Source organism: Crocuta crocuta, unplaced genomic scaffold (genome assembly GCF_008692635.1).
Source record: "Crocuta crocuta isolate KB4526 unplaced genomic scaffold, BGI_CrCroc_1.0 scaffold243, whole genome shotgun sequence".
NCBI lineage: Eukaryota > Metazoa > Chordata > Mammalia > Carnivora > Hyaenidae > Crocuta > Crocuta crocuta.
The window spans coordinates 4,213,863-4,232,217 of NW_027529596.1; the positions used below are offsets into that span (position 1 = coordinate 4,213,863).

Genomic DNA, 18,355 nt, shown 5'->3' on the forward strand with positions numbered 1-18,355 from the left:
AAAACAAGGATGGGGCGCCTGGGTGGCTTAGTCGGTTGAGCGTCCGACTTTGGCTTGGGTCATGATCTCGTGGTTCGTGGGTTCGAGCCCCGCGTCGGGCTCTGTGCTGACTGCCAGCTCAGAGCCTGGAGCCTGTTTCAGTCTGTGACTCCCTCTCTCTCTGACCCTCCCCTGCTCACACTGTCTCTCTCTCTCCTAGAAATAAATAAAAATATTTAAAAAAAAAAAAACAAGGATAAAAAACACTGGAAAAAAAGGAATAGAATATCCAAGAACTGTGGAACGCCTACAAGAGTTATAGCATATGCATAATAGGATTTCCAGGGGAATGAAGAGAAAAAGGAAGAGAGGAAATATTTGAAGCAATAATGACTGAAAATCTCCCCAAAGTAATGTCATATACTGAACCACATATCTAATAAGCTCAGAGAACACCAAGCAGGATAAATGCGCCCCCCCACAAAAAAAAACACTTAGGCATATCATATTCAAACTCTAGAAAATCAAAGATAAAGAAAAATTTTTGAAAGAAATCAGATGGAAAAAAGCACCTCACCTTTAGAGGAGGAAAGATAAGACTTACATCCAACTTCTCCTCAAAGGCCATGCAAAAAAGATGAAAGTGCAGTGAAATACTTGAAGTGTTGAGATGAAAAATATACCAACCAGAATTCTTTTTTACTGCTAAATTATCCTCTCAAAGTGGAAGATAAATAAAAACATTTTCAGATAAACAAAAATTGAGCGAATTTGTTGCCAGTGAACCTGACTTGCAAGAGATGTAAAATGAAGTTTGTCAGAGATGAGAAAAATAATGTAGGTAAGAAATCAAGATCTATATAAAGAAAGGAAAAGTATTACAGAAGGAATAAGTGAAGGTAAAAATAAAATAACATTTGTTTTCTTACTCTTAATTAATATAACAGATAACAGTTTTTTCACAATAATAGCAACACTGTATTGAGATATATATCGATATATATGATCAAGGTATATATAACAGCACTTACACAGAAATTTATAGCATTAGATACATATGTTAGAAAAAAAAAAAAGAAAGATCTAAAACCAATACTCTAAGTTTCCACCTTAGGAAGCTAGGCAAAAAGAGAAACCGTCCAAAGAAAGCAGAGGAAAAAAAAATGACAACAGAAATCAATAAAATTAAAAACAGGAAATCAATAGAGAAAGTCAATAAAACCAAAACCTGGTTTTTTGAAAAGATCAATAAAATCGATAAGCCTCTAGCCAGGAGAATTAAGAAAAAAGAGAAGACACAAATTGCTACTATCAGAAATAAAGAAAGTAACATCACTACAGACCCTATAGACATTAAAAAGATAAAGGAATATTATGACCAACTCTATGCCCACAAATTTGATAATCTAGATAAAAATGAACCAATTCCTTGAAAGATATAATCCGTCAAAACTCACACCAGAAGATAAATAATCTGAATGGGCCTATAATTTGTTAATGAAATTGAATTAATAATAAATAACCTTCTAAAAGGAAAAGCGTCAGGCCAATGTGGGTTTAATGGCGAATTCTACCACACATTTAAGGAAGAAATTATGCCAATTCTCTACAATCTTCTCCAGATAATAGAAGCAGAAGAATACTTTCAAACTTGCTCAGTGAGGCCCATAGTACCCTAGTATCCAAACCAGATACAGGCATTACAAAGGAAACTACAGACCAGTGTCTCTTAGGAGTATAGATGCAAAAATCCTTGACAAAATATTAGCAAATTGAATTTAATGAGATATAAAAAGAAGTATACACCATGACCAGGTATGCAAGGCTGTTTCAACATTTGAAAAGTATTTAATATAATCCATCGTGTCAACAGACTAAGAAGAAAAATTAATTATCACATAAATAGATGCAAAAAAGCATTTGACAAAATCTATCTATTCATGTAAAAACTCTAAATCAAGACACAGATCTTGTATTTTTCACATACACACACACACACTCACCTCAAAAGGGACCAAAGATATAAATATAAAACCCAAAACTTTAAAACTCCTAGAAGAAAATCTAAATAATCTTAGGTTTAGCTATGGCTTTGTAGATTCAACACCAAAGACATAATCCATAAAAGGAATGCTCGATAAGCTGGACTTCATTTTAAAATTAAAAACTCTGCTCTTCAAAGGACACTGTCAAAAGAACAAAAAGACAGACTATAGACTGGAAGAAAGTATTTGCAAAAGGCATATCTGCTAAAGGACTCTTATACCAAGAACTCTTAAAACTCAAGGATAAGAAAACAAACTAACTTTAAAAATAGGCAAAAGACCTAAATAGACACTTCACCAAAGTAGGTATGCAGATGGAGAAAAGCACATGAAAAGATGTTTCACATTGTATGTCATTAGAAAAAATGCAAAAAGAAGTCACAATGAATATAGCAAACCCATAGCTAATACCACACTCAGTAAAATCTCAAAGTTTTTCCTTTAAGATCAGGAAGAAAGATGACCACTTTTGCATCTTCAACACAGTATTTGAAGTCCTAGCCAGAGCAAGAAGCAAGAAAAATAAATGCCTTTTAGGCATTCAAATTGGAGAGAAAGTAAAGCTCACTATTTCCAGATGACATGATATTATATATAGAAAGTCATAAAGCCCCTGCCAAAAAGCTGTTAGAACTAATAAATTAATTCAGTAAACTACAGGATACAAAATCAACATACAAAAATCAGTTGTGTTTCTATACAACAATAATTAACTATTGGAAAGAGATAATAAGAAAATAATCCCATTTACAATTGCATCAAAAACAATGCAATACCTATGATTAAATTTAACCAAGGAGATGAAAGACTGAACACTGTAAGACATTAATGAAATAAATTAAAGAAGATACAGATAAATGGAAAGATATTCCACGTTCATGGATTGGAAGAATTAATATTGTCACAATGTCCATGCTACCCAAAGCAATCTGCAGATTCAGTGAAATCCATATCAAAATTCCAGTGGCATTTTTTTTTCACAGAAATAGAGCACACAGTCTAACATTTGTGTGAGACCCCAAAAAACCTTAAATAGGCAAATCAATCTTGAGAAAGAGCAACAACGCTGGAGGCAATATGCTTCCTGATTTCAAATTGTATTGCAAAGCTATAGTATTTTAAATCGTATGGCATAGGTCTAAAAACAGACACACAGATCAATGGAATAGAATAGAAAGCCCAGAAATAACCCCACACATATATGATCAATTAATTGTGACAAAGAAGCCAAGAATGCACTATGGGGAAAGACATTCTCTTCAATAAATAGTGTTGGAAAAACTGGACAGCCACATACAAAAGAATAAAAGTGGACCCTTATCTCACACCATACACAAAAATTAACTCAAAATGAATTAAAGACCTGGATGTGAGAACTGAAGCCATAAAACTCTGAGAGTAAACATAAGTGGTAGATCTTTGACACTGGTCTTGGCTGTGCTGTTTTGAATCTGACACTAAAAGCAAAATCCACAAAGGCAAAAGTAAACAAGTGAGACTATATCCACCTGAAAAGCATCTGTGCAGCAAAGGCAGCCCTAAGCAACCTTAGGGCTAAGCAACCATGAAAGACCACATGCTGAGTGGGAGAAAATATTTGCAAATCATATATCTGATAAGCAGCTAATATCTAAATATTATAAATATTCATATATAAATATATAATTTAATTTGTTCATATAATTTATTTACATATTATATATTTATATTTATATAAATAAAGAACTCCTATAACTCAAAAGCAAAAAAACAATCCAATTTAAAAATAGGCAGAAGATCTGAATAGAAATTTTTTTCAAAGGAGCCAACAGGTACATGAGAAGGTGCTCCACATTACTAGTCCTCAGGGAAATGCAAATCAAAACCACAATGCGATATCAACTCACACCTAAAGTCAAAAGTACAAGAAACACCAAGTATTGGTGAAGATGTAGAGAAAAGGAAACCCTGGTGCATTCCTGGTGGTAATGTAAAGTGGTGCAGTCACTATGGAAATCAATACAGAAGTTCCTCAAAAACTTAAAATAGAACTACCATATGATGCAGTAACTCCATTTCTGGGTATTTATCCAAAGAAAAAAAAACACTAATTCAAAAAGATATATGCACCACCATGTTTCTTACAGCATTATTTACAGTAACCGAGATATGGAAACAATGTTAATTGTCCATTGATGGACAAATGGATAAAGAAAATTGGTACATATATACAATGGAATATTATTCAGCCATTAAAAGAATGAAATCTTGCCATTTGTGACAATATGCATGAACCTAGAGGGTTATACTAAGTGAAATAAGCCAGACAGAGAAAGACAAATGCTGTATGGTATCACTTACATGTGAGACACCCCCCCCAAAAAAAGTCAAACTCATAAAAACAAGGAGTAAGAAAGTGTTTGCCAGCATCTGGATTTGAGGGAAATAGGGAAAAGTTGGGAAAATGTACAAACTTGCAATTACAAATGAATAAGATCTGAAGACCTAATGGTGACTATTATTAATGACACTATATTGTATAACTGAAATTTGCTGAAAGTAGAACTTAAATGTTTAAGAAAGAAAGAAAGAAAAAAAAGAAAGAAAGAAAAATAAAGAAGAAAGAAAAGGAAGGAAGGAAGGAAGGAAGGAAAGAAGGAAGGAAGGAAGAAGAAGAAAAGAAAGAACAAAAGAAGGAAAAAGGAAAGAAGAGTATAAGAGAAGGGAAGGAAAGAGAAGGGAAGGGATGGGAAGGGAAAGGAAGGAAAAAGAGAAAAGAGAAGAGAAGAGAAGAGAAAAGGAACGGAAGAAAGAAAAAACGAAAAATACTCAAAATGACAACGGTTATGTTAGTTAACTTGAGGGAGGGGAATCCTTTCACATGTATATACATACCAGATCCAAACACTGAAAAGATCAAAACAAAACAAAATGAAAGACTAAGGGTCAAAACTTAAAACAATAAAACCTCTTCTTGATTATGTAATTCCATTCTTTAAAACTCATTTTCTTGATTGTAATCCTTGTTTATGAACTTCAGCTCTTCTATGTAAAGAAAAGAGATCGAGTCCTACCTAGACTTTTGGTCTTTTCCCTCTACATTTATAGTTCAACTAAAATACATACTAGGAAAAATAGTAAATAGTCTGTTTCCCTAACAAACCACAAATGGTAACTTCCAGGTCCTTCCAATTGAGTTTTTTAATAAAATTCCCAAAAAGTGAGAGGAAAAGATAGTCTCCACATGTGCAGGGGTAGAATTTCAATTTAAGAAACAGACTAACAAAATTAGAAATGTTATGGAAGAAGAGAATATCACATCTCCAAAATGACTGACTTCCCTACATTTTCTTAAAAGTTGTAGTCTTTGTGAAAGAAACATATTTCCCCTTATCTAGAAAAAGATAAACAATATTTATCTTGATGTATAACATATTGCTGGGAAATGAATTAAAAAAATTTTCACAGCACATTAAAAACAGTTTCATTTCTTTACACCAGATCTGATTCCACAAATATCATTTCTATGGCATAATTAATTTTCACTTAGTTTCTGTAACATAATTAACTGCTAGTGATTACACTCTGACATTTTAAGGGAGTGCATTTCTGAAACATTTAATTAAGAATAGATGCAATATAGTTTCTAATTGATTTTGTATTGTGTTGGCAATTCATGATACATTTATAACCATAAAGAAGCGTTTGTGAAAGCACATGAAATATAATATACCCTCTGTCCTTATAGCAGATATGTATTCTACTTCAACATCCAGAGAAAGGATTTTTGTTTCCAAGATACACAAATCGACAGACATGATTTTACCCACACAAATATTTCCAGTACCTTCACCAGGGTAATTCTAACAGTCAATATGGCAACCAGAAAGCTACACAGGCCATTTAGTTCGCCTTTGAATCCAGATTTCAACAAATATTTACTAAGTCACTATGTGGTAAGCACTGTGGACAGTACAAATATGTTTAAGTCATGATCCCTGCCTTTAAATGCTTAAAATCTAGGTGAGAAGACAAGAAATACAAACATAAAATCAGAGGCATGCTGGAGTCAGCTCACACCAGCTTATGAGAGCTGATTGCTAAGGTTTCAAGAATTTGGCAAATTTGCTAAGCACTGCCATCATTTAAAAGTTTATATAAGCTCAGAATTCCAGTATATTAAAAACAAAAGCAATAAATATTCAAAACTCATCACTTTTTATTTTACTACATTTTAGTATTATGTATATCCTCAAGGATTTTATGTCCCTAAGAACATGGGAATATTATGTAATGGTGTATAACTGTCTATCTTTTCCCAACTCCAGGATTAGAGACGTCATATTGCTCATTTGAAATTGCCACCATAGGACTATTTATACCATGAAAAGCAGCAAATGTTATAAACAAATGACCTCCCCAACCTCCACTTCCCTGGCCCTTGCTGAATATTAAACATTTACCAGCACACAACTGCATAGATAATTCACATTGCAAAGCAGAGCGTGTTAATTTCAGTTGAATGGTTTATGATTATAGGCATAATAAGAGCTCAGAAAAGAGAGTAATAAATGATAGCCCTCTAGCAAGCCCATGGAGATAAGAACAAGTCTTATACAGGGGACAATGAAAATAAATTTGGCAGGGATTTTTATTAAACAAGAAAGGTCATAGCAGCTAATAAGAAGCATGCCAAGTCCATTTTGGAATAAATTAAATGGCTTATTTTTTCTTAAAAAATATCTTTACATTGGTGTGTTTAGTTGGGTATTGTCAATTTCACATTACAAAATAAAAATCCAGGGCACCTGGGTGGCTCAGTCTGTTGAGCAGGGGCCAACTCTTGATTTAACTCAGGTCATGGGATCGAGCCCTAGGTTGGCTCCATATTGAGTATAGAGCCTGCTTGAAATTCTCTCTCTGTCTCTCTCTCCCTCTGTCCCTCACCTGTGCACCCGTGCTCTCTCTCTCTCTTAAAATAAATTTTTTAAAAAAAGGAAATCAAAAGATTAAGCTGAACAATATTGACAGGCACCTAGTTTTGTCTTCAGAATCCCAAGTATCCCACTCTCTGGCCTCTCTGTCTTACACTGTTGGCTCTTGAAGACTGTGTCTCCTTCGGTGCCTTCTCCATGACCTCACTGAGGTCTCTGATCCTTCATCTCCAAATTTTGTCAGCTCTCTCCTTGACTTTCTTGTCCCCCTCCCTATCTGGACCACAGGTAAGCCAACGGAGCTCATATATCACCAGCATTCTCTGCCACGCACCCCATCGACCATGCTCCCCATCAACCATGCATTCCATCAGCCATGCACCCCCATCAACCATGCACCCCATTGGTCGTGCACCCCATCAACCATGCACCCCATCGGCCATGCACACCATCTGCCAAGCACCAACCAGAATCCCAACCCTACTGCTCCACTGAGTCCTCATTTTGCCCTCCCTGTTTCCCTCAGACTATTCCCACCTCCACTGATGTCGGTCCTGCAGGACCACAAAACCCTAAGGCCTTTGGAGTAATTCCCAACATCCCAGATCATTTGGAATTTTCTATATCCACACCTACCCTTGATCTTTCTTTTTTGTTGAAATTCAAACCTTCCATTGATGGCCTTGCATTTTTTTTTAATTTGCTAATCTCAACTTCTCCTAGGCTCTCATTTCCACATACAATACTTCAGTCTCTTCTGATGTGAGTGATGCTTTTCTTGATAATGTCCTTTGAGCTTTCATACTACACTTCTCCTGGGAAACGTACTCCGCACTCAGTATTTCCACTACCTTGACATTATTCATTCCCACCAAAACCTTTTCTCATGTAGCCCCTCCCCCTTCTACACTGTAGAAGGGACTCTCAAGTTGGCCAATGATGTCTACATTATCAGACCAATGGAAACTTAACATATCAGATAGCCTCAGGGCATTTGGTGTTACTGATCTCGTTCACACTGAAATTCTATCCTCTTAGCTTTGAGAAGCCAGAGTTTTTTCCTGGTATCTTATTCTTTTTTCTGTGACCCCTTTTTTTGTGTCTGCTCATAAATGATGTGTTCTCTAGAGTTATGTACTTAGCTAACTTTAATTATCACTTTCTAGGAACTTCTTGGGTGATGTTCCTCTTCTCTAACATACTAACATGCTGATGAAACCCAAGCTATCTTGAATTTTGGACTTAGTATACCTGCTCACCATCTCCACTTGGACATCTCATGGTCCCTCAAACTTATATGTTCATAACTGAACATAACTCCTTCATTTCTTAAACTATATCTTTTACAAGATTTAAAAAATTTTTTCTTGGTCAATCCATGGGGCGCCTGGGTGACTCAGTCAGTTAAGCGTCTGACTTCAGCTCAGGTCATGATCTCACGGTTCGTGGGTTTGAGCCCCACATTGGGCTCTGTGCTGACAGCTAGCTCAGAGCCTGGAGCCTGTCTTCAGGTTCTGTGTCTCCCTCTCTTTCTGACCCTACCCTGCTCACACTGTCTCTATCTCTCTCTCAAAAATAAATAAAACATTTAAAAAAATTTCTTGGTCAATCCAATTACTATGATCCATCAAATCATCATAGGCAGAAATCTGACAACCCCATATGACTCTTTCCTCTGTGCCCACAAACCACCAATCAACATATTCATCTATATTATTCATCTATATTCTCCTATAAACACTTGTTGAATCTGTCTTATCTTCTGTATCTCTATCTCCCTAGGCTAGTTTCAACTAGTGTCTTGCCTCAATTTTATCCCTGCCAAGACTGTTGTCCATTAATCTTCCAGAGTATTCTTATAAAGATGATATCCAACCAGCTCAATACCTTCCACGTTTTTCCATTGCCTACCATAGCATCTCCATGGTCTAGTCCCTTCCAGCCTCTCTACCTCATTACCTTCACTGCCTTTCACTGCCTTGTACTTAGGCTTCTGTAACTATGAGGTTGTGGCTGCTCCCTGGATAGGAGCATCTACATGCTGGGATTTTATGCATGTTTGGTGCCTAAAATACTCTCCTTTCTCTTTCTCATACTTCTTCTCTTTCCTCAAACTCCATAATCTTTTTGTTTGTTTGTTTTATATGGAAAAGGGGAAAGGTTTTTTTTAAAACTTCTTTCCAATTTTATTAAGGTATAATTGATCCCATAATCCTTCAAGGATCAGTTGATACCAGCTCTAGGAAATTTTCCTGACCTTCTTTCAGCACTTCCTTTCCCAACTGGGTTAGGTACACTTTTTGTGCCTCAGTCTTTTTATTTATCTTTTAATTATGATTAAGGGAGTGGCTTCTCAAGACACTAAGCTTGTTGAGATCTATTACTATGTCTAACATTGTCTAACTAATTGCCCTATAATTTGCTCATTTTGATGAATCTAGAAGAAGCTCTAGAGTCTGAATCTTCATTTGTTCAGTAAATACTTACTGATAAGTTACTATATTTGAGGCAGTGTATTCTGTGCTGGTAATTTAAAGGTGATCTTGTCCTTGATCTTGCGTGTGATGAGGGAGAAAATAAATAGATCCCCACAGAGGATGATAGGTGTCATGATAAAGATATTAGAGAGGTGTATGGGAACAGAAAAGAGTTTTTAGAGCATCTTACATAGGATTTTGAAGGGAGAAAAATTGGAGAAGTCTTCCTGAAGAAGGGCTCATGCATGCTGAGTTTTGAAGACCTGGTAAGAATTAGCCAGGCAAACCTATTGCATGAGAGTGGATAAAGAGCCCCATTAAAGAAATGACATTTACAAACGTATGGAAGTGAAAAAGAAAATGGCAAGTTCTAGAAAATGTAAGTGGCTCAATAATATTGGAACACAGAGAGGGAGAAATGTTGGGAAAGATGAGGAGGAACAGGGCAAAAATGAGAACACCTGCATATTATGCTGAAGAGTTGGAATATTAACCTGAGAGCTATAGGAAGCTATTGAATGCTTTGGCCAGCAGAATGGTCAAAGAACTATTTTTGACAGATCACCCTAGCAGCAAGATGGAGAAGGGATTGGGGAGAGGCAAGTTGGAAAGGAGAGAACTGGGAATATAGGGTAATAATTCAGAAAGGAACTGATGAGAGCTTGAACCGAACCAGTGAAAATAAGAATGGAGAGAGAATAGATTCACGTAAAATTTATAAGAATTGGTGACCTACTGGATAAGGGAAATAAAGAGAGGACTCTAAACTTCATTTTTCATTTGTAACAATATTCATTGTATGATAATTATAGACCAAAAGCTGTTCCAAGAATTGATATAATGGTATACAAAAAAGATCAACTCTCTCCTCTCCTGGAGCACATATCCTAGTAGGAAAAACATAATCCAATAAATAATAGAAATTTAGGAAATGAAATAAGAGAAAATGTAAGTAAAGGAATAAGTTTATGAGGAAGCAAATGGCTTCTAATGTCACTTCTGCCACTTATTTCTCGGCCAAGTAGTGTTGGGCATGTTACTTATCTAAATCTCAATAACTTCATTAATGAATGGGGATATACTAACTTTCTTACCTCCCGGGACTTTTGCACTGCTCAAATGAGCGGAGATGAGTGATCGTCCCTTGAAAACTGTAAAATACTTTAATAATTAAAAGGTTTATTATTTGCTTACAGATGTTCATGCTCTTTCACAAAGAATTGATTTTAAAGAACACTTTGATTTCTGTGCGCTGTCAAAATTCATAATAATGACAAAATGGGGGGGAAGAAAGGCACTAATCTTTTTCCTTGGGGAACAAGTTATGATGGGGTGCATATTTCTTTTTTCCAAAACTTAAGATCTATCAATCAAGTGGTGATTCTCGTGTTAGATTTTAAGTAAGATGGTAATGTTCCTGATCTCATTTAGATTGTATACCTTCTTTTTGTGAGGGAAAATATGCCCTTCAACTAGCATGATTCTAGGCCAATCTAATTTCTTTTTTTCCCCCCAGAGAATTAATCTCAAGAGCAGGACTAAGTTGTTTACATTCTCCCTCTCTTGTTTTATTCCTTTTTATCCTGGATTCCAATCCATTTTCCCGTGTGTACACACACACGCACGCACGCACACCGCCATTCTATTGGGTTCAATATATCTTTTTGTTTATACGCTTCCTTCAAAATTTATATTTGTGTGTATTTCTAACTTATGTAATGGTATTATAGGGAATTTAAATTCCTACTCTCCACGGTGTTCCATAGATTTTGTACTTAGTAGTCATAAACAGATTAGCTAGGTTTTATTTTCAAGCTAGCCAATACTTCTGGTCTTTGCTTTGAAAAGCATCTATTTTGCGAGTCAGGAGTTTGTCTTTGAGCCCAATTCTGAGCTTCCTCATATTTACCATAACTTTTGGAATGTGGTTGATGATACATTCAGCCTGAGGGAGTCAGGAAACTGAGATAAAAATACTCAGCCAACCTCAGCAAATGGTGATCATCGATCTATTCAGTAAGATTCTGGCTGAGCTTTTCAACTATTTCCTTGGGCCACTCTCCTAAATCTAGAAGCTCAAGACATTCCTCAAGTGATAAAGCATAATAATGTTTTCCTGAACTGCCAGTGCCATTGGAGAGTCATCTCAGTAGAAGAAGAGTCAGGTCCACTTCATCCCTAGATTCAACATATTCCTATTTCTGCAATTTCCTATAATGAGCCTTAAGTTGGGCCCGATGAAACTGCAATTATCCTAATACATAATTGGCCAGCTGTTAAAATGGGAGCTAGCACAACTCCCAAGAAGGCAGGAAAAAACTCCTCTCGAAAAAATTTCCATTTCAAACATGATTACCATTTTGGTTATAATTTTGTATGGTAATTTCACAAATGGAGTTTTGTACCAGCAAGAAAATGAACATCTGCAATTAATTACACCATGTAAAGCACATGGAACTGTTGGAAGACGTAAGTTGAACCTTTAACCCTTTGATAGCTTGACAACTTCCCAGAGATGAGCAGCTAACTATTCAGCGTTACTTTTTCTCAGTTACCCAACTCAGAGGCAGGTTTTTATACTGGAAAGTGTATACTGCCTCGTAACAGGGTTGCTGCAGATCCAGACAGAGCTGGTTTCCATCCTCGTACCACTAGCTTTGTGAGCACAGAACACCATGAACACAGTAACATTAGCTCTTCTTAATCTGTTTTCCCATTGTTAGTTGGGAATGAATATACCTACTTTATATTCTTAGGAAAATGACCTAAGTGAGTACTCATGTAAAGTGAGTACATGGTTAGTACTCAATAAATGTAAGTTTCTTTTTTGTTCCCCTTGTAAAGATGCTGAAATGCATCAAAAAATGAATGTGAATTCTGCGAACAGGTGAAGCTACAGTAAAGCTGTACTGGTTTGGGCTTTGTGCTCCGGCATTGAGAGTAGAGGTCACAAAACCCCAAGGACCAAATCTAGCAGGCCATCTGTTTTTGTAACATCTGCAAATCAAAAGTTATTTTTACATTTCCAAGTGGTTGAAAAGTCAAAAGGATAATATTTCATGACCCATAAAAATTATATGAAATTCAAATTTCTTTGCCCATGAAGTATGAGAACACAGCCACACTTACTCATTTATGTATTCTTTATGGCTGTTTTCATGCCTCAATAGCAGAGTTGAGTAGCTGTGACAACAGAGACTGTATGGCAAAGTCTAAAATATTTATTATTAGGCTCCTTAAAGAAAAGGTTTACCAACTCCTGATCTAGAGCTTTCTATTGCACCCTTACTTGTCCCTGAGGAATGGGCACAATATGGATCAGTGGCAGGTAACAATGCAGCATGTGGGCCACTTAAAAAAGTACCTTGATGTGAGGCTCTCTGAAATTTCCTACTTCTTATCTTCAAGGAGAAAACAAAAATACCTTCTTCCTTGCATCCTGCCCTCACCTCCACCAACTATCCCCACCTCCAAGAGGAGAAAAGATAAAAGGACACACTACTTGCTCAATGGCCCTTCTTCGTCAATCACAGGATTCCCCTGGAGTCCCTTCGTGTCTGGGCACCATCTTGCACCAGTAAACAGCACCAGGCCTGTAACACACATGCCCTCAGAGTCACCCCTTTAACTTCCATCACTGACCTCTTCCCTCCCAGGATTGGATCTATGTGACCATATCAAGGAAGCTGAGGCAACGGACGCCATCATTCAGTCAGAGCCTTTTGAGAGTAGAGTGGGCTTTTATTGTTACTTATTTAAAGAAATTGTTAGAAAACGTTTTCTTTTCAGAGATGCTATTGTCTTAAGAGTACCAAGGAAAACTTCAGAGATAACTTGCCAGAATCGACGCATTTCTATTCTCTGTGACTCTGGGAAGGGGTATTGTCAGTCAGGTGTCCGTATCTTAAGGATACTCCAACAAATATTTTTTGGGAGCCTTCTATGCTCAAAGTGCCATGGTGGCTACATTTTCTTTTCTATGGAATGGACCATGTGGCCCTGCCTTGTACATGAGACTGAGCTTGGTGCCATCTTGCTATGGGCGGTGTTTACAGAAGAAGGTTCACTGAGGCACCCTGGCCAAGTGGGAAACCCCCTCCCCCACCCACCTGCCATCTCATCCTTGAGGTGGGAACATGGTGTGGAAGACCTTGACTCAAGTACAAACACCAAACCAAATGTTCCCCTGCATTATAAGGTATAAGTAGAACACTCTTCACTCTTTAAGTGTGAAATGTTGTAGAAATATTAACAGATATTGGGGGCACCTGGGTGGCTCAGATGGTTAAGCGTCTGACTCTTGATTTCAGCTTGGGTCATGATCTCACAGTTTGGGAGTTCAAGCCCCAGGTCAGGCTGTGCTTGTGGAGTCAGCTTGGGATTCTCTCTCTCCCCCTCTCTCTATCCATTCCTGGCTCATACTCCCTCTTTCTCTCTTTCAAAATAAATAAATAAACATTTAAAAAAAGAAATATTAGCAGATATTATCATAATAGATTTCTCACAAAGAGTTTGATTTCTTAGAACACTCTGTTAAGTTCAAGTTAGAGTAAGATACACCTAGAAACAGAATTTAAAAAGCAATCTGTTCAAAATTATGCAGTTGAATATGTATATAAAATATCTGTGAAAAGCAGTTCTTTTTTGTTTTGAATTTTTTCCCAAGTTGACATCAATTATAGCTTTCCTAGCTAAAATATTTAAAGATGCAGTTCATTCATTTATAATCCATTTAATTATGTGGCCCCCAAAAATAAAGAGCATAATTCGACTAGGCTGGTTTTTATTTTAAGTTTTTAAATGCAAAGTATAAGTCCCATTTCACATACTGTGAAATTAAAGAAAATGATTGATAGATTTTTTTTTTTTCATGATCACCTAACATGGTTAGTATTAAATAGTTCTTTTTCTGCTGCCCAGGGATTTCAGCTAAAGTCCCATTCTCAAGAGAAATATACTGAAACATCCTCAGAATTACTACAGGGTGGTCAGACCAGTCTCATGGCCCTTCTGCCACCCTCCATCCACACCAAACAAGGGACAATTAGCAATTCTAAAAATAACTGAAAAGAGGAGCCAAGGAACACATCTGTGTGACTCATGGCAAGTGTTGAGGTGTTTTATCTGCCTTCTCCAAGTAAAGAGTGGAGATTGGAGGGAGAGAGCCCTTACCCCAAGCCACATGCAGAAATCTCCAGTAGGAACCACTCTGGAAATCTCCAGTAGGAACCACTTCTGACCCCAGAAGAGCCAAAAGAAAGTGGGGAAGCATGCACATGATGACCGCTACCTGCTTCCCCATGGAGAATTCTGGAGGCCACAGGCTGGGCCACATTATGACTTGTGGCCCAGGGAGTCTTCCCTTAATGGGTCCCTCCCACCATAATACTTTGAATACTATGTAACTTTAAATTATAATGTATTTTTCCTGTTTTAGAAAAAAAAGTCAATAGGTTTTCAAAATGGTTTCTAAAAATCTTATTTTCTTCTGATGTGAGAAAAAATTAAAATATTTCTCCTGACTCTAAACCTACATACTTTCCTTCTTTTCTTTTAAGTGTTTATTCATTTTTGAGGGGAGGCGCAGAGGATCTGAATCTCTGAAGACGTGGGGCTTGAACCCGCAAATTGGTCGGTCATGATCTGAGCCAAAGTCCGAAGCTCAACTGACTGAGCCACTCAGGTGCCCCCATTCTTTTCCTTCTGATGAGGAACAATTAGAGCGTTTCTGTAGGACCCTGAAAGTGCCGCGAGCCTGAGGTGATGTGCTTTCTGTGACTAATGGACACATTCCTCTCTGGCCGCAGGGACCCAGGACAATGGGGAGGGGCTGCATTTACACTGACCCCCTTCTGTGTGGTAAGCCTGTGAGAAATGTCCCGTGAGACACAGTAGATATTTTAGGAGAAGCTGTGCGAACACAGGCTGTTGGTACAAAGCGACACAGTAAGAGACTGTGTTTGGAGACGAGGGTAGAAGAGAGTGATGCGGTTCCTGATTTGTAACCCCACGAAGCTTTGCTCGCTCAGTCAATCAGCTACAGTTACCAAGCGTGTCATCGGCAAAACTTGAAATGAGTCACCGGCCAGAACTTTCTACTTTTATCTGGGACATTTCAACCTTTTCAAAGTTCTACATTCTGACTTTAGATTTCTGTGACCACATTGAGGCTTCTTGTCATAAACTGTGGGGGAGGAAGTATTTTATGTGTGGATTTGGAAAGATCTTCGAGATATAAAATAAAGTGAAAAGGTGAGGAACAGAATAATATATGCTGCCATTTGTTTAAGAAAAATGGTAAGGAAAGAATACACATGCATATAAGGCAAGAGGAGACGAGGGCCACCTGCTCCCTCCCCCCTCCCCCCCTTCNCTTCACATAAACACGGCTCTTCCTTCACCCCATCTGGTCCTATGTACTAACAGCTTTCAACTATTGCTAGTATCTGAGATCAGTATTATTATTATTATTATTATCCTATCTAATAAACAAGGAGGCACAGGGCGCCTGGGTGGCTGAGTTCGTTGAGCATCTGACTCTTGATTTCGGCTCAGGTCATGACCTCGTGGTTTGTAGGATGGAGCCCCGCATGGGCCTGCACTGAGCCTGGTGGAGCCTGCTTGGGATTCTCTCTCTCTCCCTGTGCCCCCCCTTCCACTCGTGCTCACTGTCTCTTGCTCTACAAAAAAAAAACAAAAACAAAAACAAAAAAAAAAACAACAACAGTAAATGAGGAGGCACAGTGAGGAAGCCAGGATTTAAGCCCACACATTTTCGCTGAAGCCCAGGCTCTTTTAAGTACAGCACAGTACTACTCACAGATACTAAATTAACACTCAAAACCTATATACTAAAATGATATGATAGATTCTATATGGAAAATCATTCTATTCTATTCTATAGGGAAAATCATATGGCACGAGGAGAGAAAATAACACAAAAGATATTGCTTAGTTGGTGGGGACGGGAGGTGGAGTCGAGGCAAGGCTTTTCTGTAAAAGTAGCTTCTGAGCTGATGCTCACAAGAGGTTGGGTGTGAAAGAGGGTGGGATCTCAAGGCAAGCGCCTCTTTGGCCTGTACAGAATCTCTTAATGGAGGGAGTGAGGGAGCTCAGCGCGGCCAGAGGGAGGGTGGCTAGAGGAACATGGCTGGCCGACAGCATGAGGGGGAAAGGAAGCCATGGGGAAGCCTGGAAAAGTGACCTGGGCCACTCAGGGCCACTCAGGGCCAGGGGGGCCAGGTGAAGGAGCTTGCCTCCTCTTAGAACTTCAGGAAGCCCCTGGACAGAAGTCGTGTGCTCTGATTCAGGTTTTACGGGTCACCCTGACTGTAACATGACAGCAGAACTTGAGGTGGGAATGTGGACAGAAGAATGGACGTGGTGGAGGCTGAGAAGTAAGCAATTTATTGTAGAAGGTCTGGTGAGGGGGGACGAAGACTTGGACCTGAGCACTGTTGTGGGAACAGGAAGGAGTGGTCAGATTTCCGTATATTTTAGAGGTAAAACCAGCAGACTTGACAGCAGGTGGAACGTGGGTGTGGGAGGACGTGTCCAAGGGCATTCCTGGCATTGTGTGTACCAAACAGACTCAGTCAGCTGCCCAGCACCCTTTCTGGATTAAGAAAGATCGATCTCTGCCCGTCCTTCCCAAGAGCATAAGCACAGTTCCCAGGGTGGAAGACTGGATTTCTTGTTAAGCGGAAAGGATACAAAGCGTCGTGTTAATACCACCACATTATGGAATGAGTGGATTCTGTGGGCCAGTGAGGCTGTCATCATTACTTATAATATTTTCTGTGCATAAATGAATTTGCACCCAGCTTAGAAATGAGCCTACTGACATAACCTGTGTATAAGCTTTATAAAGAAAAATGTAGAAGCTTGACATCTCATTTGTGTTTCCCAGGCCTGTCAGGGAGTTCTCCATGCCAAGAGGAGCCAACACATTTTGTTACTGTACAAAGGCCAACGTGATTGTCACCGGAGGTAAGGGCATCGTTCATATTGTACAGAGATTTTCTGCTTGGCAAACAGCACTCTCCTTGATTAACATAGTGGTCCTCATAAAGCTACAGAATTTTACTCCTAGGAAAACCTTTTAGAGAATTAACGAATTCACATAAATCTGTCAGACTTTTCCTTTGGGCCTTCTGGATTTGATGGCACACTTAGAAAGTTCTTCCCCAGCACCAGAATATGAGATATACACTCTCCTGTATTTACTATAATTTTTATTGCTTTATTTATATTTTCCCTTCAGATCTTTAATCTCTCTAGAAGTTATGTCATCAGGTGAGAGCATGAGTTCCTTGACTGGGCCCCCGTATGGGCTTTAAAGGAGTTCGGGAGGTCCCTGAAGGCTAATGACACTTGTGTGTCTATGTGCATTTTTCTGGAAAGATAGTTCCAAATTTTATCAAATCTTCAGTGGGATCCATGACCAAAAATGGGATCCATGGCCAGTGTTTTTTATTTTATTATTTATTTTTTTATAGTTTATTGTCAAGTTGGTTTCCATATAACACCCAGTGCTCATCCCAACAAGGGCCAGTGTTTTAGAGTTAGCAGAGAAGAGGCCAGGGAGCAAGTCTTGAAACACACTAGCATTTAAGGGTTGAGTAATGTGGAATATAGGATACAAGATCATCTGTGGAGAGTAAGGGAAAGATGATGTTATAAGAAGCTTGAAGGGAAAGGTGGAGGATGAAAAGGTTCCTTGAGCCTCAGACTCATCATCTATTATAATCCTGGGGTGCAGGAGCATGGCTTTGAGACTGAGCTCTGGAGCCAGACCTTTTGGTTGCAAATCCTGGTTATTTTTCCAGCAAGCTGTGTGGCCTTGGGCAGTTTATTTCATTCCTTTAAGCTTCCATCTACTCAAAAATAAGACTGATAATAAGTAAGATGATACCTACTCCCAAGATGATTATAAGAATTC

The 18,355-nt window shown here is 38.2% G+C and overlaps 1 protein-coding gene across 1 annotated transcript in view; it reads left to right on the plus strand.

The window, feature by feature from the left end:
- The window catches only part of WDR64 (WD repeat domain 64), a 127,574-nt gene that overhangs the window by 34,440 nt on the left and 74,779 nt on the right, over nucleotides 1–18,355 (plus strand). Inside the window, exon 9 of the mRNA XM_077761755.1 lies at nucleotides 17,324–17,403. Within this exon, the coding sequence (XP_077617881.1) occupies nucleotides 17,324–17,403 (80 nt within the window). The remainder of the gene's footprint in view (nucleotides 1–17,323; nucleotides 17,404–18,355) is intronic.